Below are 24,272 nucleotides of genomic sequence, written 5' to 3'. Positions count from 1 at the left end.
GGCAGCCCTCACCGCTGGCGGGGGTCCCGTCCGCGACCTGAGCTTTCCCTTGGCGTGCGGTCTCTCCCACAAAAGGCTGCGTGCGTGTGCGGGGCGGGGGGGTGTTGTGTTTTGGCGCAGAGGGGGCAGCGTGCGTTTGTGTGTTTTTTCTAGTGCAGCTACTTGCATAAAGTGTCTTCCAAGGGAAGTGGAAGCTGTGTCATCTTACGTTAATTATTAAAGCAATAATTATTAAGGCAATGTACGCGGTGTATTGTTCCGCCTCGGAAGTTTTGCAGTGCTATCTTCTCCGCGTCTGCATCTAGTGCAGTTAGGGATAGATGTTACTATCAATTAGTGGTGTGTACAAACGTTCGTAGGTGCTGCAGGGTGTGTCCCTGGGCCAGGAGGTCCCGATTTGTCTCTAAGTGACAAAGGTACGTGCAGGTAATAGAATGATAAGACTGTACATGCGTATGAAGTTAATACTCCTTCACTTAGAACCTGAAATATTCTTAAAGGAATTGGTCACGGACAGGTGTATCAGCTCCAGTTTGTGTCCCTGGTAATGACCAGTAATGGATGGATACCGGGGATAGAGTAGAATGATGAGGTAAGCGGATTGGTGGTTCTCCTTAGCACTCTGCTCTGTTAGTCCTTGGCATTACGCAGGTCTTGAAAAAGTCTCCTTCATTTCCGACCTCCCCATCTGACAGTTGGCCCGCTGCTTGTTTGAACCTGGGTATGCGTAGTATCTCTGATAGCCTTTTATGAGAAGTTTGCCAGCTTAACTGCAAGCCCCGTGAAGCTCCATCTCCTTTGTGTGTGTTTGGAAGGTGGCCTTTGGCTTTCCTGTAGGCAGCCTATGTGTCTTTGCACTGCTTATGGGGCACCATAATTAAAATCTAAACTGAAGCTGCTTTCCCAGGCTTTGCTATGCTTATTGCCTAGATGAAAAAAACAAAAGGGAGAGGAAGTAAGGCCAAGAAAGGAGTACCTTGCTTTAACACTGAACAAAGTCTTCGTTAGCCTGATGCGAAGAGGAAGCCTGGAAAATATTCCAGAAGGCCAACTGGGAAGGCTTCAGCCCTTAGCTCATTAATAGTTCTGCTTTTCAGTTGTGGTTTTAGCATGAACTTGTACTCCTTTGGCATGGCAGGCTTGTTCTTCTTGTTCTTCTCCCCTTTCTCCTACCATCAAACGTCTTAGCTGCCTAGCTTGGTTCAAGCCATTTGTTCCAACGGGGTATAGTCGTCTTTAAAGGCATCACTTACAATTTCTACTGTTGAACACCTTAAAAAATGCATGCATGTCAGGTTATATAATCATATGCAGTATAATACACAATCCTATGTGTATTACTATTATATTGGTACTATTGTTCAACATATATGAAGTCTCCTCTTTGAATTAGCTCTCTATACATAGTGTTTTGGAACAAAATATTATTCAGCTGTGGCTCAAGCAGGTGTGATTTCTAAAGGCTGTACTTTTATTTTTCAATGAGAAATGCAGACAGCACCATTAAAAACTTGGGAAGAAACAGTATGCCAACTGGGAGGGGTTTTTGAAGATGTTGAAAAGATGATTTATTAAAGAGGTAACATTTTCTTAAACTGAGCTTTTATAACAGCTTCCTACAGCTAGCATCAATTGGGAAAATCCTATAATTTCTAATATGTCTGGTAAGGCTATGTAGTTACAAACCAGTTACACACTTTTAATCATTTTGGGCTTTTGACGAAAGGATGTATTTGAAAGTCAGATGCTTGTTCTTTGAGCCTTACTGCAAAATGAACAAGGAATGATTATATAAAACATACAGCATATAGTGATGAACAAGGAAAAAGCTGGAAACAGCCTCTTTTCAGTTCAGGCTGTGCAGGAATTCCTGGTGCCATGTTAGCCGGGCTGTTGGGTACTTTAATTCTTATTTTTCGTAATGTAGAATTATGAAAATCTTCCTTTGCATTTGTAAATGGTACATTACATGTGGAAATCATTGCTGCATAAAGACAGAATACAGGATTTGGAAGAAAAGTGAAGTTCTTCAAAAGACAGGTTTCTGGACTAAATTGACGACTGGGCTAAGTCAGCGTAGTGTGTGTTCTGCCAGTTCCAGTGCTTTGCCATCCAGCAGTATGTAACATTTGAGTTGTGTTAGGCAGATGGTTTGTGGACCCAACTGGGAAGACAATAGTCCTTTTTAAGGTTTCTTTTTTTGTTTGTTTTGGGGGATTTTTTTTCCTATTTGGTTGTAAGGTCATGGTTCTAGAATAGTAAAATAACCTACCATGTCAAAAGACAGCACTAAGATTTTCTTTCTTGTTTGCTTGCTTAATAGTCCTCCTGTACAGAGAGTAGGAGTTGCAAGTGAAAATCTAAAATATTTTGTGCAAAGACTGTACAGAAATTTACAACAGTTTAATTCCTTGTAGAAGGAATGAATGATGAGGTCTTGTGGCTGATGAAATAACTAGTATCCCATTGCATAACCGGATCCCCTTGTGCATTTTTCGCTAAACATCTTCCTCCAGCTCTGTATCCCTGCTATGCAGGCTTCACTCTGTGTATCCACCGGAAACTTAATATATTTGGGAAAGGAAAAATATTTGATCTTAAACAGAGAGTGGTCATAGACTGGTAATTTTGATTAATGAAGGCTGTGGATTAAAATGAAATAATATCTATGTTAGTGTTAAATACCTAAACCGCAATAACCTGGTACAGTCCTAAATTATAAACTTGTATAATATTTAATAGTGTTCACTTCTACTTCCTGTATAAGTGTGCATTTTTCTTCCTATGTCTTATGCTGGACAGTAGTAGGCTCAAACATAGTTTATCTTGGTAACCCCGATTTTTAAAGTACAGTTAAATTGCAATAGTGATGGGTGCTAGTATATGGAATGTAACAATGGTTAATGTAAGTGGTTTTTGGATTTGGGTTTTTTTTTTTAACTTAAATGACAACAGAGTGGTAGCATTCCTTTTTAAGGATGGAGATGAATTCTGGAGATACCTTTTAAAATTCATTTTGCTTTTGCACCCGGGCCAGATTCCAGAGGAATAACTGTGTGGTAACCAAGCAGTGGTTCATCTCAGTGTTACTCTGTCAGAGTGTGGATATAATACTTGCAGATGCAAGAAACTGTTAGAAGTGTGCTTTCATTAGACCTTTCATAACTTTCTTTGAGGCTAAGGTTTTGAAGGAACAGTTCTTGGTTTTGCCATAAACATTCTGACACCTACTAAAACATGTCCATCTTTGGTCTAAGGTTTTAAATACGTAGTTTTGTCTGAACCTTGGTAAGTTATCAGGTAAATGGTTACCTACTGATGTCTGTAGGATCAGTGTCTATGTAAGTGGACAGAAAGTAGTTATGTAGTGACTTGACAGGTGTTCACGTCTTTTAGCTGGAGATCTGTTATCTGTGGTGACAACTTCTTCAAGATGCCGGTTTTAGATACCAACTGCGGGTTGCAGCCCTTGCAGCTTTCGTAGAACCATAGAATAGTTTGGAAGGGGCGTTTAAAGGTCCTCTAGTCCAATGCCCCCTGCAGTGAGCAGGGATGTCTTCAACTCGATCAGGTTTCTCAGAGCTCTGTCCAACCTGACCTTGAATGTTTCCAGGGATGGGGCATCCACCACCTCTCTGGGCAACCTGTTCCAGTGTTTCACCACCCTCATTGTAAAGAATTTCTTCCTTATATCTAGTCTAAATCTACCTTCTTTTAGTTTAAAACCATCACCCCTTATCCTGTTGCAACAGGCCCCACTAAAAAGTCTGTCCCTATCTTTCTTATAGGCCCCTTTAAGTACTGAAAAGCTGCAACAAAGTCTTCCCAGAACCTTCTCCAGGCTGAACAACCCCAACTCTCTTAGCCTTTCCTCATAGGAGAGGTATTCCAGCCCTCTGATCATTTCTGTGGCCTTCCTCTGGACCTGCTCCAACAGGTCCATGTCTTTCCCGTGCTGAAGGCTCCAGAGCTGGATGCAGTACTGCAGGTGGGGTCTCACCAGAGCGGAGTAGAGGAGCAAAATCACCTCCCTCGACCTGCTTGCCGTGCTGCTTTTGATGCAGCCCAGTTGGCTTTCTGGGCTGCGAGCGCACATTGCCAGCTCATGTCCAGCTTTTCATCAACCAGTACCCCCAAGTCCTTCTCTGCAGGGTTGCTCGCAATGCTTTCATCGCCCAGCCTGTATTGATACTGGGGGTTGCCCTGACGCAGATGCAGGACCTTGCACTTGGCCTTGTTGAACCTCAGGAAGTTCACATGGGCCTGCTTCTCGAGCTTGTCCGGGTCCCTCTGGATGGCATCCTGTCCTTCTGGCGTGTCAGCTGCACCACTCAGCTTGGGGTCATCTGCAAACTTGCTGAGGGTGCACTCGATCTCACTGTCAGTGTCATTGGTCAAGATATTAAGTGGTACTGGTGCCAATACAGACCCCTGAGAGACTGTTGTTTGTAATAGTTGTTGTGACCTCAGATTTTTGTGACTGGTGTCTTATGGTTAATAATGAGTTAATTATTAGCAGTATCATATCTTTGTCTTTTGTTGTTCTGTAAATCCTGTTCTGCCTTTTGCCAGTTACATCTTGAAGTACAAAGTAGAAATCTTTCACTGTATTTGAAACTTAATCTCTCTTATATTGTAGTAATTATAATTCAGCTTTTGTTAAAATCCTCTGTGGAATCTGGTATAAGCATCATACTGATGCAAAAGGAAGAGCCGAAGGAAGGAACGATACAGTGGAGGCCTGGTGCTTGGAATTCCTGCATTCTGTTTTTCTTTATATTTAAAGAGCAGCATGGAGCATCCAGCAGTATTCTAATCCACAGGATACCACTGACAAAGTCTAGTTGTGTGATAGTCTGTTGCTTTTTCTTTTTTTTAAAGAAGGGAAATAAGTATCAAAAGTCATTATTCATGAAATGGAATAAACTGGAATTTCCACTTTAATTTGACTGTGGAAATTGCAAGTTCCCTGACTTGAAAAACAGCTCTTTACAACATGTGCTGAACAGCACTATCTTGCTAAGTGAGCTCACGGTGCCAAAACATAGCTTTTAGGTTAAGCAAACATGAGTTACTGACATCACTGACCTGATAAACTGCAGAGCAAGCTTTTCCACCTCTATTTAGCTGATAAACTTTATCAAAAGGTGGACTGTTTGACAAAGAGCAATTTTCTGTAAATGTATTGAATGCCATCCTCTTTGCTTTGGCAGTCAGTGCAGATCCATTGTTAAATTAGGCTGACTGACCCAATATTGAACAGCAGCAGATGTGAAAGATATGGGAACTATGTCAACAGAGAGTTTATGCTGCAAAAGGTGCACATCTCTTTAATAGATTAAAATCATACGAAGAGGCAGATAAAAATCTTGGTCAAATGTCCGAAATTTTTTTCCTGCATTCTTCCAGAAAGAAATTCCACATCTGGAACAGCTGTAAAGTTCTGAGTAATAGCTCAGAAGCTTGTAATTAAATAGATTATTAGTTAAAATTTCTTAATGTGTTTGCCGGCTTGCTTTGTCAAAGTGAAATGTGGAAGTTTCCTCTGTCAGACCCTCAGCAATCCAGTAACAAGCCTAGTAGCTGAGACGTTCCGTAAAACATGAAATCTCAGTGCTTTGAAGAGCTTAGTTACATGCTCTGTGTAAATGGGGAGAATGTAGGGGTATAGACGATGTAATTCAGCATAGCTTTAAAAAACAAATTACATAGCTGCAGAGTTAAGATGCAGATACAGGATGAAGCTTTAATTGGTACGTTAGTAGTTTGGGTTCTGCTGGCTTGACTGGACATACTGTTCTTAAAAGATTGAAAGCACAATGTGCTGCGTGGAAGACTTGAATTTTCTTTAGGAAAAAGGGTGTTCAGTAACTTGCTTGAGGTAGTTGCAAGTGTTTGTCTTGGGTGAATTGCCAGCCTGTCTGTGCATTAGTCGGCCAGCATCATTTACAAAAAAAAAAATAAATCCAGACTGGAAGACAAGGAAAGTTCTGTTGGCTTACAAAGCTGTCTTCTGTTCTTAGTGTGTAAGTACAGGGTTTTAAATAAATTGGAAAATGAGAAGTGAGATTTTTGCTACTGCTAGTCTTGAGGAAAGGAGGGAGGAGCGTGCAGTCTAAAGGTTGTCTTAAATTAAAAATAATCATAAATCTGACCTCTTGTTGAGCTAGAGTTAGCTAGTATTGGGAGAGGAGGGAGGATTAAATGTCGGTCTGTAAGATTGCATTGGCCTACCTAGGGCCTATGCTTAGTTGTAGTGTTTTGGTTTTGTAGTTATAACTCTGAGCACTGATGTTTAAAGAATTACTAATCTTGTGAAAACTTCTGTGACTAGAATTTAGACCTGCTTTTTGTACACTTGTGCATACACATGTAAAAATAGATAAATTGCTACTGAGCATTCTAGTTTTGTGCAACAACTTTTATATATTACAGTATAGTAAGAAAGTATTGCCAATATTGTTAGGTTGGGAGACTGAGCTTTAAAATTGATGGTTAGAACAATGCAAGACTGCATACTCTGCATTTCAGTTAGTTTATGTCTTCATTTGCTAGAGAATTGTTTTGGTTTTATTTATTTTTGCTTGTCAAACATCAGAACATAGGCTTTCTCCAAGCTGACTTTGTGTAGAAACAAACCTAAGCACTTCAAGGGACTGAAAGAATTGACCCGAAGCCCTTTGCTATCACTGCCTCAAGCAGTTTGGAAGCGTACATTCCAGCTGTATGCTTCCATGCCATACTTACAGGGGGAGTGTAAAGAACTGAGTACAGACTTGTGCTCCTGCCTGCTGCAGGGTGCTTTGGAATATCAAGGAAAGGCAAAACTCTGAGGTTAAACCAAGAGCTTTGAGGGAGATCTGCCAGTATTACAGCTTTCTCTACTGGAAAGACTCTTGATGCTTAATCTGGTAGGTTTCCTTCACATTTCACTTAACTTGGAGATATAAGTTAAAAAAAAATGCAGGCATACAGGAAGCATATCTCAGTAAAATAGTTAACACATGGAGTACTTGGAGAGCCAGTGTACTTATATTGATAAATGCAGTGACCATTAAAGATGGATGTACACTACATATTAACTTACTCTGTGAAGTACGCACAATGAGAGTTACTGCTTCTGGTGCCTGAGCTGGTTCAGGTTACCGAACTGCTGGTTACTGTGCCGCAGATGGCTTTGCTTGCTTTCCCTGTAACTGCTGTGGCTTACGTAAGCTTCTAGAAGGGCAAGGGCTTTAGGACTCCCCTAGGAGTTCCTAAAACCAAGAAGAAAATAATACACATTCATTATCTCTTTACTTTCTCTTGCCTGTGGAACCATTGGGTCAATCTGCTCTTACAGCTTTGTTATGAGGCGTGTAGGGCTTTGAGTCTTATAAATAGTTTATCCTCTGTGCAAGTAACGTCTGTCCTCTGTAACGTCAAGAAGAGGGATGAATCTGCTCCAAAAAATTTTTAAATAAAATCTTAGCAATAAAGGTATGTCGGTAAAAACATGACTGTGTTGCAGTTAAAAATGCTTGCTATTGTAAAATATATATATGCTACTTTTAATATTACCATTTTTTCCTACTTAAAGCTGAATTAAGCTTTGTGTTCACTGATAAAAGCGTTCTTTGAAATTAATACTAGCAGTTATATTGGTAGTGAAAATGTGTTTCCTTGTGAATAATGCAAAAATGTGTATAAATAAAAATATGCACTAAACTAATCTATGCATATGTTTTCTTTTTTTTTTTTTCCAGTAAAGTGAAGCAAGGTCTCCTTCCTAGCTTAGAAGATCTACTTTTCTATACTATTGCAGAAGGACAAGAAAAAATACCAGTTCATAAATTCATAACTGTAAGTTTACTGTTCCAGCTAACTACTGCAAGGTTTTTTTAACGTCCTAAATGCGAGAATACAAAGCAAAGAATTTCTGTTATACATGGTTAGCTGCAGCAGGGAATGTAACTATATTCTGCTCCTTCCCCACCCCCCAACACTGTTTCTGTAATTAAGTAGAGAATGAGTGTGCTAGTATTGTTACTCACTACTTTGCTGTGCAAAAGAGTGTGCTTGAAAGCATCTGTGTCTATGGCAGGGCTGGATAGTATTTGCACTTCTGTAAAATGTAGTTGGACCACTGTGAATTTCAAATGGCATTAATCCTTTGACATCAGATGCAGCCGAAATGGCAAAAGGATCAGTAAGGTGTCAAAATATCTCTGTGTTGATAATGCAGTGGCAGATGTCTCTTATGTTGAGAAATGAGACTGAGCAGTAGAGAACTTGATTGTAATAGCATTTTTTTTTTCATTTTAGTAATTATTGTTTTATTGTAATAGGCACTCAAATCTACAGGATTACGTACATCTGATCCCCGATTGAAAGAGTGCATGGATATGTTAAGACTGACCCTTCAAACAACTTCAGATGGTGTTATGCTGGACAAAGACCTTTTTAAAAAGTAAACTTTCTGTCAATAATGTAACTGTATAATTCTGAACGAATGTTGTCTGTGTGTTACTGACTGCTGTCTTAGCAGAGACATATATAAATCAATGTGTAATTAGAAAGGGAGTCAAACACACTCCTACTGATGCTTTTTCATACGAGTTTATTTTCTGGTTTCGTGCAGCAAGCAGATTGTGTGGTCTCCATGAGAGTTTAATGTATTGGTGGTGTTTGCGTGTGTGCCTGACCCCATACTGCAACTCTCAGTCAGATGCCAAGTAAATTAATTGATGCAGCATGGAGTATTTAGTAACTTCTCTCTTGCTGCATCATTGGTTTTTAATCTGAAGTTCAGGATGTTGCTTCTGTGTAGTGAGATGCTTGGAGTATGTATGTAGTTAATTCTAAAAGCGAGTATATGAAAAACAGAGTGAAGTTAAATTTCAGGGTATTTAGTGATGAGAGCAGTTAGGACTGTAGACACTGCTTTGGTCTGTTTTGGAAAAGATTTATGTGCCATATTTTAGTGATACTTTTTTTTAAGAAAAGTCTCTGGTCAGTTAGCTGAACAATATAAGCACTGTTCAGGTTGTCTTCAGTTCATTCCAAGCACACTCCTTTGCTCCCCTACTTACAGTTTTTGTGTGCCAAAAGATTGGAAGTTTAGAGGCTCTTAAATCTTGAAATGAAATTTGTAGACTGTTTTTTGAGTCTGTATTTTTATTCCATTTACAGGGTAGATGACATTATATATAAAACTTGATTCTTTCATGAAGAAATTGTCAATTTTTTTGTCAAATGTTTTGTTGTTCTGTAGCATTTTTTGAATTTGAGCTAATGCCGTTTAGTGCTAGTTTGTCTCAGTTATAATTTAAGCTATATATATGTACGTGTGTAAAGAAGGTGTGTTTACGTATATAATTGTGTATATATTGTATACATATAAGGATATAAGATATGCTGTATGCAATATATACTTAGATATTTACATAGTTTATAAAAATATAAAGTATATATGTTGTTTTTTTAATATATATATATATAAACATTTTTGGAAGAACATTGAGAAAAAAGGAAAGTCTGTGTGTGTGACAAAATAAGAAACCAGTCAACTCCATAATCAAACGTAGGATACTTATTAAAGGTACAACATGGACCAACTTTATTCCTGTGTTTAAGTTCAAGACCAGGTCTTCACTTGTTATTTGTCAGCACAGTAAAAGCTGTAAATTGTTAGAGTCAGAAACCTTCCTAGGTGTATGGTTGAATTGGAAAGGAAATATTTTTGCTGTTATGCATTATGTTTATACTAGAAGGCTTGTTTGTAATAGTAGACTATGAATTATGTTTTAGGCAAGGGCTCTGTATTGAAAAAGGGACAAGTGATTGCTAATTAGAGGGCTGAAGATTAACCTGTGTTGTACGTTATGTCTCTAGGATTTGATCCTCTGTGTTAGGGGAGTGGTTGTTGCTATGATAATTTGTGGAAAGCTTACATGGTTGTTTCTTGTGTAGGAAGAGCTTTGAACGTAAAGATTATACAGAGGGTGGAGGGGTGAATCGCTTTTCACATAGCAGATTTTCCTTTGCAGCAGCACGTGTTAACCTTTTTTTATAAATTAAAACCCCCTGGACTTCAGTTATCTCTACCTTCTAGGCATGCTGCTTTTGCTGTATGGAGACTTATACAAGGTTCCTGTATTTTTTGTTCTTCTCCAGGTGCTTAAGGTGTGAAATATAATAATGTGTCTACTCAGATGTACTAATGTCAGGAATTTGAAGCTTCAGTTCCCTAAATGTAAAAGTCAGTGGTGTAATTTTCCTGTTGAATTTGAATCCAAAGCTGCTAGGTCAAATAAAACATCAAGGATAAGTGACATAGAGTAGTGACAGCATAAGCTTGACTAAATCAATCAAGTCCAGTAGAAATCGCCTGTAGAATATTTTGGTCATGCATCTGTACTGTTCATCTTTGTAACAGAAGTTTCAACACCTCTTTAAGGGTTCTAAACATTAGATTCCAATTTTACTAAAATTGCTTTATTTTGAAGGTTTTTGGCTTTACAGTGCTCTCCACAAATAAAAATTTTGGAAAAAATCTCCCATGTTGCAGGCAGAACAACTTGGGGTTTTAATCTTTTATCTCCAGAGTTTCGTGAATTGAAAGCTGCACTGGTGCACATTTTGGAGAGAACGTGTGATAAATTTCTTGAATTAGCTGTTCATGTTACATCTGTATAACATAACACTTGGTCTTTGTAGCATGAAATGATACCTCTCTGAGAACAGCCTGCTTACTGAAAGCAGCGCAGCATGCTAGTTAGCTTGCTATGTGAATATTTTTCTTTTTTTTTGGTACCCTAGCTACAGTACTAATTAAAGTAGTAGTACTACTATCTAATTATTGTTAGATGAAACAGGCAACTTAAATATGGAAGATGAAGTGTGCATGTTTTGACATTTTTTTATGTTTCTATGACATTGTAGCTAATTTGCAGAAAAATTTCTAATAATCTTTGTAGGAAATCCTCCTATCCCTCTTACCTTCTCCTTTAACTTGCAGCTTGTTGATAACAGAAAAATAGACTTGCAAAGAGCCCTATTTCTTAATTAACAGTATTTGGCGGGAGGAGGCAGCGTGAGGAGGAAAGACATGAGGCAATCAGAATTGAGTTATCCTGAAAATGGTGTAAATTTGAATGAGATTATAGCTATTGAGTAACAGTTAAAACTGAGATTTAAATTCGATTCTTTTTCAGAATAATTTACTTGGCTTTGTAGACTTAGCCTTTGTCACAAGGCGCTGTCTATCCCGCTTTTTTGACCTAGACCTGTGGTCTTGATAGCCAGATCTCCTCTGATCTGTGGGTAGGAAGCAGCAATCTGGGTATGTTATATTCTAAGCATAAGCCTGACAACCTGTGGCTGCATCTCAAACAGGGTTATCTATATGCTTCCAAGTGGCTGTGCTGCTCTCTCAATCTAGGTAGCAAATCCTGAGGAGAACTTTCATTTTAGATATGCTTAGCCCAGGTATGAGTGAATGCGTTCTTGCTGTTTGGTTGAGCAACTAGAAAGCCTTTGACAGTAGATGTATAGGACTTCTGCTGTGCTATAGTATTAGTACCTCATTTGTCAAAATAATGTAACTTTTTTTCTTAAAATGTCAAAATATATTCAACGCTTCTGCAGACCTAGTCTTGCTGGCTGGAAATGGAGTTCCACATTCCTTTCTGTAATGCTTATACTGCAGCTTTTTAAACAGGGTAAAAGGGTGTCCATTCAGCCATATAGATAGCCTAACAGTTCTTTGGAATTAGTGGGAGTTCAGACTCTGTTTTTAGCAGATGTCTACGTTGTATAGGGAAGCAATAATCAGCAAGTGGAGCCAGAACTTGAGAAAGAATGGAAAAATGTAACAAGGTGTACGGTAAAGGAAACAAAGTGATTCTAACTTTATGCTAGAGACCAAAGATTCAGTTTCCCAAAAAAAACCCGCCAGGCTGTAACTGTCACTGAAAGTTATTACAGATCATAAGACTTGCATCCTAATCTTCCTAACCCAAAAGTATCAGGGAAGTTTTATAGTTTGAAAAGACTTGTTTTCAAATGGGGGAAGAAGTGCTTGGACTTGGCAGAACAAAATTTTTTAGGGTGAGATTATAAAGTTCGGAGAAATGAAAGAATTTGAGGTGGGAAATTTTTAGTGTAATTATCTTGAACACTGCTGAAGTATGTGGGGGATAAGAGCTGTGTTGTTTGTAAAATATGACGGCAGAAAGATTTTTATTTGTCAATATATTAACTTACTTAAATTCCTTCCTGTGATCTTTTCCTACTGCTCCACTTCTGAGCCTCAGACCATTCATCTCTGAAGGGTAACCTGGAACATAAACCAGTTAGGAACTCTGGTGGGGAAGAGGTGCCAGCTGCAGAATGTTAGAGGCTGTCAAGACTAGTGTCCTCTGTTGACTGAAAATATTACTGCCCCATTAATTGGAGCTCACTAAGACCCCTGTCATTTTGTCAATGCAATAATTGTTCCAAATACCTGCCTAGCTTAATTGAACCCCCATATTTAATGCCTGTGAATTCCTATGATTTGCCTGGGTTAAGGAGTACCAGGATAAATACCTACACGCTGGCCTTGGCAGAAGTCTGGGAACAAGAACTTCTTGCAGAAATAGGTAATGTCCTTAACCAGCATAGCTATTTCTGCAGAGAGTTTCAATCTTGAGCTTAAAATGACTGAATTATTGAAGTGAGCATTTTAGACTTGGTGTGAATTGGTAAGTGTATAAATGCCCTTCCTGTTTCAGAAGCATTGTGTAGTATCAGAGGACTGTATTTCAGTGCATACTGCCTTCTTGTTGTTTTCCACACTTTGTATTCTTGAGTTGTTCTAATGGGTTTAGGTGAACTTCAAATATTTATTTTTTTTTCCTTACGAGAATTCTTAATGCGGTTCAGGTGATTCAGACAATGGGGAAGTGCATCTGAAGGTTAAACCTAGTGCATATGTCTGGTGTTATTCCTTCAGCACATGTGGCTGCTGTAACTGTTATTCATTACTTCTGAAAAGGGGTTGTTGCCCCTGGAGTAGGTAACTGTGATTGGAGGCTGCTGGGAACAAAAACAGGATTTTTTGCAAGATATGTAAAAAAGGAGTGGATACGCACGACAAATTACAACAAAACCAACTCAATTGCTATTTTAATATGGAGTGTCGAAGCAGCTTATTACAGACGGAGCAATTCTTAAGATGCCAGTGTATACAATGGAAACTTCTTTACTGTTTCATTTTTGGAGAGTAGTGCCTTCCAGCATTTGAAATGGTTGTCAGCGGAATTTGGAATAGTCTCCTAAGTACAAAGGAGGTCAAACTGAAGCTTTAAAGAAAGAGGGGGATTCGAAGGGAAGATAATTCTGTCTGTTCACTGGTCTTTGTGCAACTTCATTTTGAACTGCTAAGGACTTTAATAATTGGATTGTTGGAAATATCTATTCCAAGTGAAAGTATTTCCCTAAAAAATAATTTATTATTTTTCTGAGTAAGTCTTCATTGGAAGGATATGTGCTCATTTGCATATAGACCTAGATGTTCTTAACTTCCCATTTGTCTGAATTAACAGTTTGTTTCTGCATAGTATGAAGGTGTTAATGAAATTGTTTGTTTGGTGTTAAACCTCCCTTTCTCTTCCTTGCACTGGGATTAGGGCTGTTAATACCCTTTATCAGGTCATATTTCAACTGACATGATAATGGCTCCCAATTCCCACCCCTGCTCCTGCTCACCCCCCACCCACAGGCACCCCACTTCAAGCAGCATGTCTCAGTTTGCAGTTTGATCCTTCCCTTCTGTTTCTTCTAGATTAAGTCCTTTCCTTTTTACATTATCAGTTTTTTAAATGTACCAGATGAGCTGATGTTCACAGGGTGTGGGTGATAAAGTATTGTGAGTTAAAAGGCAGCAAAGATTCCTTAACTGGTGTTAGCTTGAAGCCAGAGACTTGCAGTACTGCTCACTGTTAACTTTAGTTTAGAAGATGTCATGAGTGTTCCGCAGGGTTTTGCTCTTAATAGAGTAGAAACTCATTCCAGTTTGGTCTGCTGGCAGTGTTCATGGTGAAATGAGTTGGAAGAGAACGAAACCAACCCTGAACCTCAGAAGTTTGATCTAACTCTGAAACTAGCACTTCTTTGGACAAGGGCTGGGTTAGATGGCTGTCAGGTGTCTTGACCCTAAGAAATGGGTGGCTTTGATCCCTTTTGAAAGCTTAGATGCTACTCGAAAGCAAATTGATAGTACTTCACAGTACAACCTTACGGTTGAAACTTCAAATAAGGGCTTTAAATAAAAAGGCATAAAAACAAATGTAATGAAACAATCTTAAATATTTTTAAAAAATTATGTGTAACTTATGGAGTGGAAAATTGAAAAGTGTTTCTAATAAAGACCTGTAACTTCAAGGGACTGATGGTCCTTATTTAAATAGCATATAATTGCTGCTTAAGTAGGCTTTTTGACAGTACTTTGACAAAATACTAATAAACTTTTTTAACTTTTTACAGGTGTGTACAAAGTAATATTGTGTTGCTTACTCAAGCTTTCAGGAGGAAGTTTGTCATTCCAGATTTTATGTCGTTTACTTCACATATTGATGAGTTGTATGAAAGTGCTAAAAAACAATCTGGAGGAAAGGTAATCTGTTTGTAAATTCAACTTCAAATGTCTATAGATTTCTTGATATTAAGCAAATATATTTGTTAAGTAGACAGATTTTTCTTCACATTTTTAGCAAAATGTTAAACTTGTAACTTGATAAAATAGTTTTGGAAGTTCAGTTACGTCTGCAACTTATAAACTGTGTTACAAGTAAAGCTCCTTGCCTCTCTCTTTTGCAGTTTTGAGGTTAGAAAGAGAAAACAGTTGTGTTCTTTCTTTTTTTACATAAACTATAAAACTTCTGTATAATTTGTCAGACTAAACTTAGTCTATAAAAGAATTATGCTACTCTACACAAGTGGCTGGGCTGTGTGACAGAAATAGTTGTCAACACCATACCTATGTTTGTAGATAAAGTTTATTCTAGTGCTTATTTTCAAGAAATTAATTGAAAACCCCCAAACTTTGTTAGAAGCTAAAACTCTATATGATTTGAAAATGTTAAACATGCTGCAGCATAGAACAGAGATTCCTCTTGGAATGTGCTGAAGTTTGTAATACCATTGAAGAAATACTTTTTTTGATAATGATCTAGTGAATATAATAATCTGTAATGAAGTTTTGGATACACTAGGTGATTATTAGTGGAATAGTTCAGTTGTAACTGGTGTATCCTTTCCATTGGCGTTTATGTCAATTAACGTATGTTAACATACAGTTAAATATTTTGAATGTTGTAATGTCTCTGTTTTTATTTCACACTGTGATAGGTTGCTGACTATATTCCACAACTGGCCAAGTTCAGCCCTGATTTGTGGGGCGTGTCACTTTGCACAGTGGATGGACAGAGGTATATTCTAACTTCTAGATTTTACTGCTTCAATTATTTAAGTTATCTGACATATTGCGAGGGGCAGGGAGTTGGGCGTGATGATCCATAAGGGTCCCTTCCAAACTGGGATATTCTATGGTATACAGCACTTCATGAGATCTCATGGTTTAATAAAGAAAAAGCTTGTTTAAGAAGTGAAATCCACTTGATCATATTAACATTTTTTCAACTTCTCTGTCGAAGATGAATTATTTTGCTACTACTATAAAATATTGTTTAAATAGTATTTGTAAGTACTATATTTGAAGCTAGATTATATTGTGCTTATGATCCAAACACAGTAATGAAGCTGTTGGTAATTTCAGTGATTACCAAAGGACAAGATAGAGACAATGCTTACGTAGTATTAATCTGTTGAAGAGCTTTGTCTAATAGTACCTCCATGCCTCAAGCTATATTATTTTTTCTTTAAGTCATGATATACTTAAAAGTTAGTTCCTTTTATACATTTTAATGTTCTTACTGTAGCATTATTATATGATCACTATATGTCACTGAAAAAATCCAGACTCATATTCTTTAAAAAGAAAATGAAGATGTGGCAACTGGACAGAACTTAACATGATTTTGCTTTTCAAGTTTATTAAACTTACTCCTGTAAGGGTGTGTATAGGTCTTGCATACAGCTGGAGTGATTTTATTTTTATTGAATAGAGACTCAGTGTAGCAGAGACAGTTAATGAGCCCAAATGTAAAGGAGTATCTCGCACAGTCTAGCTGAGAAGTAAGGGCAACTATCCTGTGTCCACCTTTGTGACTAGACAATGTGAGATACTCGTCAGCTGTCTCTGCTGTCCTGCAGTTTGATATTGTTATAGTGCATATTCTGAGCACCATAATTTTTAGGTATTTGGTGTGCTCAAGTGATGGGGCATTCTTGAGAGAGCATCAGACTTGCTTATTGTGACTGTGGGTTTTAACGTGATCTGTTATGATCTGTATGCTTGTTTCTTATTAGCCATATGCTCTATAATCTCTAGAGGAAGAGCTGTGCAAGTGAATTGAAGTATTTTTCAGCTCCCTCCTTAAGTGTCTGAATTAAATTTATTCATAGTAAAACTGTTCTCCATTTTGAATATTTTAAATTGCCATTTTGCTTTGTTTTGGATATTATAACATGTACTAATGCAAGTTTTTATAATGCTAATTTTTGTAGTATTTAATGTTGTGTAATGTTAATTTTTATAATGCCAAGATAATTTTTGTGAGTTTCTCTGAAAACTTTTCACATTTTCTGCAAAGAAGCAAATATGCTTCTGATTTTACCATCAGACAAGTGGTTGCTTGGAGCCTTTGCTCTAGATGGGGCACATGCTGCTTGTCTGAGTCATTCTTCAATGCAGTCTGACTTGGATGTTGAAAGTAAACTTTTCAAAAGGTGGCATTTAATAATTGTAATAAAATACCTGTGCCATTATCGAAAGGAATGTAAATACAGCTATTTAATTATTGCCCTCAAATTCCAAAAGTGAATTGGATCTCACGTTGTTCATATAGACATATAAATATATATTAATTGACGTAAGTGTATAGTGGCTATATACAGGTCATACCCTGCTGAGTGTGGTTTGCAGTTGAGTAGGGTATGTGATAGTAGAGCTCTGAGGTCTTTGGTCCCCGTCCTCCCCGCTCCAGTACAAACCCATTTCTGAACTTGTTTTTATTTTATTACATCTGCAGTAATCACCAGCAAGTGACTTTGTTATGCTTAGCTTATGGAGGCAGTTGTTAAAACCTTTACATCTTTTTGTTTTGCTCTTCAAAATGAGACTCAGTAATAATATGCTTTCATTTTGGGGGTTGTTTTTGTTAATAGTCCTAGTAGGTTGAAGAATAAATGAAGCATTTAACACTCTACTTGCCACAGCTGGCAAACAGGAAATTTCAAACCTCTTCATCTGTGTTTTTCCCAGGCATTCTGTTGGTGATACCAAAGTTCCGTTTTGTCTTCAGTCCTGTGTAAAGCCCTTGAAATACGCTATTGCTGTTAATGATCTTGGCACAGAGTATGTGCACAGATATGTTGGTAAAGAACCTAGTGGATTAAGATTCAACAAATTGTTCCTGAATGAAGATGGTAAGAGATATATAATACTTAATAAAGCAAATACTCAATTTCAGAAAATTATTAAACAAGCTATGCAGTTTTTTCAGTCTTCTCATTTGACTGTATCCTCTTCAGTCTTATTAGACAGTGTCCCAAAATATTTTGCCATCAGCAAGGTGTCACTCACTTTTGACTTATTTAGAATGCTAGTAAAAATGCTTTATTACTTCTGTTCTATTTGCTAGTATCCAGCTGTAGGAAAAAAACGAAGAATTTTGATAATACAGGTATTTGGAATGTATCTCTGTTTGGTTGAGTTGGCAGCAAGTGTTCCTTAATCATGCCTTCTGTAAAGTGATGGTGAAAGAATCAAAGATGTTAAATTTTTAATTTTTAAGAATTAAGAATTTTTAAGAAACATGAATGTCACTTCCCTTCTCAGCCCTCTGAGAAGCAGGTGCTGGTGCCAAAGGCCAGCGTTGGCTAGTTTTCAGAGGGCAAAACTGAACACATCTTCCCACAGATTATTCTAAACTTAATTTGGCTACTGATTCAAAACAACATGGGGTTTTTTTTCTCTGGTGGCGCTTTTTTTCCCTGTGGCAGGAGTGCTTTAGTAAGAATTTCTTGTGCAGTACTTTCTCAAGATTATTTTTTTTTCATATTACATTAATTCTGAAGCATGAAAATGTTATTTTTAAAAACATGGCAAAAATCTGAGAAGGATGACTCATGTAGCCTTAGAGGAAATACTGGATGTTATCTCTGAAACACAAATGTTTCTTCTAGCAGATCCTTTTCAGTAAGAGGACAGACATTGTTTCTGTTACCATGGTATCGCAATTAATATTTAATTAACAGCATAAGGCTTGGATATTTTTGGCAAGGAGTGTATTGAGTTCTGGCTGAAATACCTATATTATTAATATAGAAATGATACATAATTGTATTTAGTACATACCTTAAAATTATCATTTGAAACTTAGAAATAAAACAGATCTTGACAATTTATGTCTTCTTTTTTATTATGTTATTAAGCAGTAATGAAGTACTAATATGTGTATATATCTCCAAGAGGGAATTAAGCATATTGTCAAGCTTTGCTGTCTTGTTTTTGCTTTCCTAGTTTTTCCAAATACAATGTCATACAGTGTGAAGACAGCTGCCTTTCATGTCCTAAAGAAGCTTTCATATAACAAAGTTTTTTGATGGTGCTGAAAATTGCACATTTTTTCCTTTGGTGCAATATAGGTGTTCTGTTTTTTTTATTATTATTTTTAATGAAATGACAGGAAGTATAGTAGTTATTTTCTTCTTGTTATTGCTACTTTTAAAGTTGAACTATGAGTGAAGATGAGTTGCCAGGCTGTGGTCTTCTGTTATGTTACTGTTAGACTTTAAGAGTGTTTATAAGACTGTTACACAATGAAGGAAGTGGGGTTATTGAAAGTTTGACCAGTATGCATGAAATTAATAGAGAGAACAAATTCACATGATAGAAATTTTAAGTATGTACTTGTGTGTCTGATATAGCTGACATGAGAAAAATGCATTAGAACTAACCCTATCTGTATCTATACAGTCCTTAAACGAAAGACTAAAACAAGAGGTAGAAAGCTAATAAACAGGAACATTTCAGTTATAGGGAGAGAAAGGGAAGTTGAGTTTCTGTGAGTGAAGGAGGAGGGAAGAAAAGATTACACTTTACTTGTAGATTTAAATGGATGTATGAAGTTTGGATATGCAGAGTATTTGGCAGTTTGAACATACGTAACTACTTTGAAGATCAGATTTGAAATACAGATATTTAATCTATTTGCTTTCTAATTGTTCTGATACAGTTGAATTTCGTGTTTGTAATTAGGATTTTATGAAGTGCTGGCATTTGAAAACTGGCTAGATATGCATCTGAAGCTACTTTTTATACTTACTACATTAAAGTTTCCTAAAACAGGCCGTTCTTTCATTTCTTTGTTTATTAGTATTGAGATTCAAGCTGGAGAGAATGGAGAATATTACAGGACAATTTTAAATCATGGCTAAAACTGCCAACTTTTAACAAAAAAAGTGTGGCTAAGAATCATGTACATTTTGAGTAAGGTCTGTGCTGTCCAATGGAAATTTGGAAACTTCTGCAGCCTTATGAATATTCAATTTTAAAACTTTCCTTATCAAAAGGAACATACGGCCTATTAAACAACGTAGATTTCTGGAGGATTAAAGCAATTCCCATGTTAATTAAATTATTCTAGTTGATTGATGTAGATCAGGAATTTTACATAGTAAAATGTGTCTGAAATAGGCATAATCAGGAATAGTTTTTATGGCTGTTGAACAGTTTGCAGGTTTTTTCATGCCTATTGAGTTCATGATGCAGCATGTCTGACAATACCTGTATATATGTACAGTTAGTATCTCTCATCCATACATATGGAGACTTTCTCTTGATGATCATTATTTGTAGAATTAGGCCAGTAATATAATTGTTTGTAGAATTTAGTCTGGTAGTAAATGTTGCATTGTAATTGAATGAGGGAGTGCCATGAAACTGTTTATGCTGATGAAGGATTTGGAATTCTTTAAGTTTTTGTATTGAACAAACACATTTTGATGCCATTTCAGGAAGAATTTGGCATGATTAACTGTTCTGTGTATTAAAATGTCTGTATTGTGTATGTGTGGCAACCTCTGCTTTCTGTGCTCAAAGACCGCAAGCCAGTCATAGAAAGGCCCGAGGTCAGTGATGGACTAAAAAGATCAGAACTGAGCACTAGAATTTGAGCTTTAGGGGAAAGATCTAGTTCACATACGGAGTATTTGCGTGGCGGGTTGCTGGAGCAATTGTGCTAATTGTCAAGCAGTTTTGAGGTAATTAAAAAAAATTACATATTTTTCACCATTCAGTAGTGATGTCTAGTGGAGGGATTTTTAGGTAACTAAACATTTTCTTTTATTTTGAATTTATATATATCTGTTGAATATATTGGAGTTCTCTATGTAAAAGGCTGTTCTAGACAAGTATCTCCTTCACATAGGAAAAACAGCGCTGTATCAGAGAAGAATATATTTACTATTCAGAGGCTGGGTTGTTTATGTAAGAGGCAAATCATTGAATCAGTGCTAGACTTAATCAGGGCACCTCAGTTAAAGTTGAGGGGTTATTATGGCTTGTGCTTTTCATTAAGGATAAAAACATGAATTGACTCCGAAGTATAATGACATGATACATCAATTGAAGAGACTTGCAGAGAGGCTGCGTAAAAGATTTTTTTTCAGTCTGAGCAGATCATGAGTGTATGTGTGTGTTTTTGTTTTTAGTGATGTGTGTCAGTTAGCTTTGCAGAGTTTGATACCTCTTTCTAAAGATTAATAGATGAGTTTGTTCACCTCTTTGGCAAAATGTTGAAATTGCAGTATCCATCTTCATTGCTTGTCGTACAATGTGGAATCCCCTTGCTGATGGCACCCACTGTGAGGTAAATCAGTGGCTGCTGCTGCTTTAGGAGACCTATGTATGACCTTCCTTAAAAATGAAGTCAGAACCTATACAGCCCTAAGAGGTGGAAAAAATACTTGGGAATGGAGGTACTATTGATAGGAGTGGAAGGACATCTCTTTGAAATTATCAGGAACCTGATAATTATCATTATCAGAATGCATCTCTTTGAAATTATCAGGAACCTGATAATTATCATTATCAGAATGTAAGATTTTATTTAGGCATCCTGGCCCTTAAAAAAGGCCAGTATATTTTAAATCTGTGGAGAGGTTCTTCATTATAGAATAGAATAGTTCAGTTGGAAGGGATCTACAGCAATCATCTAGTCCACCTGCCGGACCACTTCAGGGCTGTCCAAAAGTTAAAGCACATGTCGTGGTTTAACCCGGCTGGCAACTAAGCACCACGCAGCCGCTCGCTCACTCCCCCCTCCCTCAGTGGGATGGGGGAGAGAATCGGGAAGGAAAAAAAAAGGTTAGAGCCGTGGGCTGAGATAGAGACAGTTTAATAAGAGAAAATAATAATAATAGTAATAATGAGAATGGTAAGAGAATATACAGAATATACAAAACAAATGATGCACAATGCAATTGCTCACCACCCGCTGACCAATGCGTAGCCCGTCCCGAGCCGCGATCACTCCCTGAGCCGCGATCACTCTCCCGGCAACCGACTGACCAACTAAGGCCCCCGAGCATGATGTTAAATGGTATGGAATAGCTCTTTGGTCAGTTTGGGTTAGCTGTCCTAGCTGTGTTCCCTCCCAGCTTGTTATGCACCTGGCTGAGCAGGAGAAGCTCAAAAAGTCCTTGAGTAGTCTGAGCACTACTTGGCAACAACTAAAAACATCAGTGTGTTATCAACATTCTTGTAGTACTAAATCCAAGGCGCAGCACTATGCTAGCTTCCATGAAGAAAATTAACTCTATCCCGGCCGAAACCAGGACAGCACATTATTAAGGGTATTGTCCAAATGCCTCTAAAACACTGGCAGGCTTGGGACATCAACCACCTCTGAAGAAGCCTGTAGCTATTGTGGCAATAGAAAGGTTATCTGTCACCTACAGATCTCTGTGTATGGGAGGGGTTTGGAAAGCATTATCTGGTGCTATCCAGATAATAGTGAAAATTGCTTTCCTGGGACCTGGATACCCTGACAGGGTTTATTCTGATTAGAAGAGGCAGTGGTGGATTAATGGAGGGTGTCCTAGGTCTGTGATGTGCTGGTGTTAGGTAGCAGTAGGAGAGACCCTCAAAGAAGAGGTTTTGTTAGTGTGTGGTAAGCCAGGCTGCTGTACCTCCCCTTAGCTGTTACAGCTCCAGCAATGATTGTTCCTTGTTGACTCACCAAGGGGGGAAGAAAACACAACTTCATTTCAGAAGCACATTCAGGAAGTCCATGTTCCTTTTCATCAGAAGGTTCTTGCCATTCTTTGCGTGAGGTGAGCACATGGTGGTGTGTTGGTTGTAAAGTGGCTACAACTGGTACAAGTAGTTTGAGATGTTAAGCAGTGGGAGACAGGAATCTTCAGAGCAGAGGAAAAAGTAACCAAGAACGCCTTGTGACATTGAAGGTAAGTGCTGACAGCTTCAGGGAAATGAGATGCAATAGAATTTCTGCAGGTATAATCTGTTCTGCGGACTTAGCCCATTGATAAGCTTTTGAGTGCTGAATGCTAAATAAACATTACACATCCTTTCTATTCAAATACACGTGATGTGAGGTTTGGGAATTTTTTTTTTTTTCTTTATACTATCTGGCAGATTGAAACCATAGAGATGTGCAGAAGATTCAAGAGCAAAACATTTATAAAAATACTTTCGGAATGGATTGTATATGATTAAGTTGTTAATGTGTTTATGAACTAGAATGATACTCAATATTGATGAGAGGAATCTGGAAAAAAGAGAAGCGTAGCTAGAGCAAGAAATGAGAGTGACAGTGTGTTCTCATCATGCATGAGGTCAATGTTGTGTTGGACTATGTGTCTGGAGTTGGGATCCCCAGTTCAAGGAGAATATTGAAAAACTGGGAGGGGCTCCAATGGAGGGTTACCAAGGTGCTGTGGGGTCCAGGGCATGTAGCTCCCAAGGAACAGGGAGGTTAGGGGCTCCCCTGGGAGCCACTTAAAAACTCTGGAAGAGCAATTGTGAAGACAAAGATTTGTGTAACTCTTGGTAGTGGTGGATGATACAAAAAGGGCCAGTGGCCCCACACTGCAGCTTGGGAGGTGCAGGTTGGGTGTAAACTTGGGTAAACTTGTCATCTAGGAGGAACAGGATGCATAGAGAAGTAGAGGATTTGTTGTGTTCAGATGTTTTCAAGACTCAGCTAGATAAAGGCACAGCTGACCTGATGTAACCTTGGCAATAGCCTTGCTTTGAGTGGGAGGATGGAGGAGATGACCTCCAGATGTCTCTTTGGACCAGCAGTCTGATGGTGTGAATAGTCATTTGACTTGTAACATCTTTGACTGGTGTTCACGTTTTTGATCCCTAAGGAGAGGCAGTGTTAGGAAGCTATGGAAATGTTACATTTTTGCTACTTAGAATCTGGTTTTAATCAAAAGTCAAATATATTTGGCCCAGGTTACTTGCATTATTGACACGAGTAGAACAGGATATTTGATATATGTGGATCTTAAATACAATCAGATGAAATGAGAAAAGTCATGAGTCTATTGCAGAGAGATAAGGAATGGCACTGAACTAAAATTACTATATAAACATTAAGTTTGTATTTTAGGGGAGCTTCAGTTTTTTGGACAGTGGGTGTTGGTCTTTTCACTAATAAAGTTCCTTTTAATACTGACTTTCTGAAAAGTACTAAAGGAATTTATGATGAGTTTTTGGAGATTATTTGATAGTCATAGATGGCTCAGTGCCATTGACCATGTCTAGTGTAATTTTCATGGGAAAATAAGTATGTGTGTATGTACTGTGAATATCAGACTAATCTCCAAAAAGCAATCATCTCAGATTCCTTTTAGTGTGTGTGTGTATTATATATAAAAATAGTGGACACTGTGTGGTTTTTTTTTTTTTTTAAATGAATATATTTTCAAATTTGGAGATAAAGTAACAGCAAATAAAAATAATACAAATTCAAACCATGTATTGAGAATTGGTTGATTGTTTTCAGACACCAGAACCCTAAAAACCAACATCCTAGTTAGAAGGGAGAGCAAAAATGTTAGTTAAAAAATAGCTGTAGGAGGTAGGTGCTGATGAA

At 37.7% G+C, this 24,272-nt stretch overlaps 1 protein-coding gene across 2 annotated transcripts in view; it reads left to right on the top strand.

The window, feature by feature from the left end:
- Positions 1 to 7,324: 7,324 nt before the first annotated feature.
- The window catches only part of GLS (glutaminase), a 58,752-nt gene continuing 41,804 nt past the window's right edge, over positions 7,325 to 24,272 (top strand). The window contains exons 1-6 of one of the 2 annotated variants that reach the window (XM_035899019.1): positions 7,325 to 7,479; positions 7,746 to 7,842; positions 8,328 to 8,449; positions 14,509 to 14,638; positions 15,373 to 15,452; positions 17,408 to 17,571. In XM_035899019.1, coding sequence (XP_035754912.1) covers positions 8,379 to 8,449; positions 14,509 to 14,638; positions 15,373 to 15,452; positions 17,408 to 17,571 — 445 coding nt within the window. In that variant the 5' untranslated portion in view covers positions 7,325 to 7,479; positions 7,746 to 7,842; positions 8,328 to 8,378. The remainder of the gene's footprint in view (positions 7,480 to 7,745; positions 7,843 to 8,327; positions 8,450 to 14,508; positions 14,639 to 15,372; positions 15,453 to 17,407; positions 17,572 to 24,272) is intronic. The other variant, XM_035899020.1, reaches the window with a different exon arrangement.

Source organism: Egretta garzetta, unplaced genomic scaffold (genome assembly GCF_000687185.1).
Source record: "Egretta garzetta isolate BGI_Z169 unplaced genomic scaffold, ASM68718v1 scaffold297, whole genome shotgun sequence".
Classification (NCBI taxonomy): Eukaryota; Metazoa; Chordata; class Aves; order Pelecaniformes; family Ardeidae; genus Egretta; species Egretta garzetta.
The sequence above is the reverse complement of the archived record's forward strand: the minus strand, read 5'-3'. Positions and strand labels throughout refer to the sequence as shown.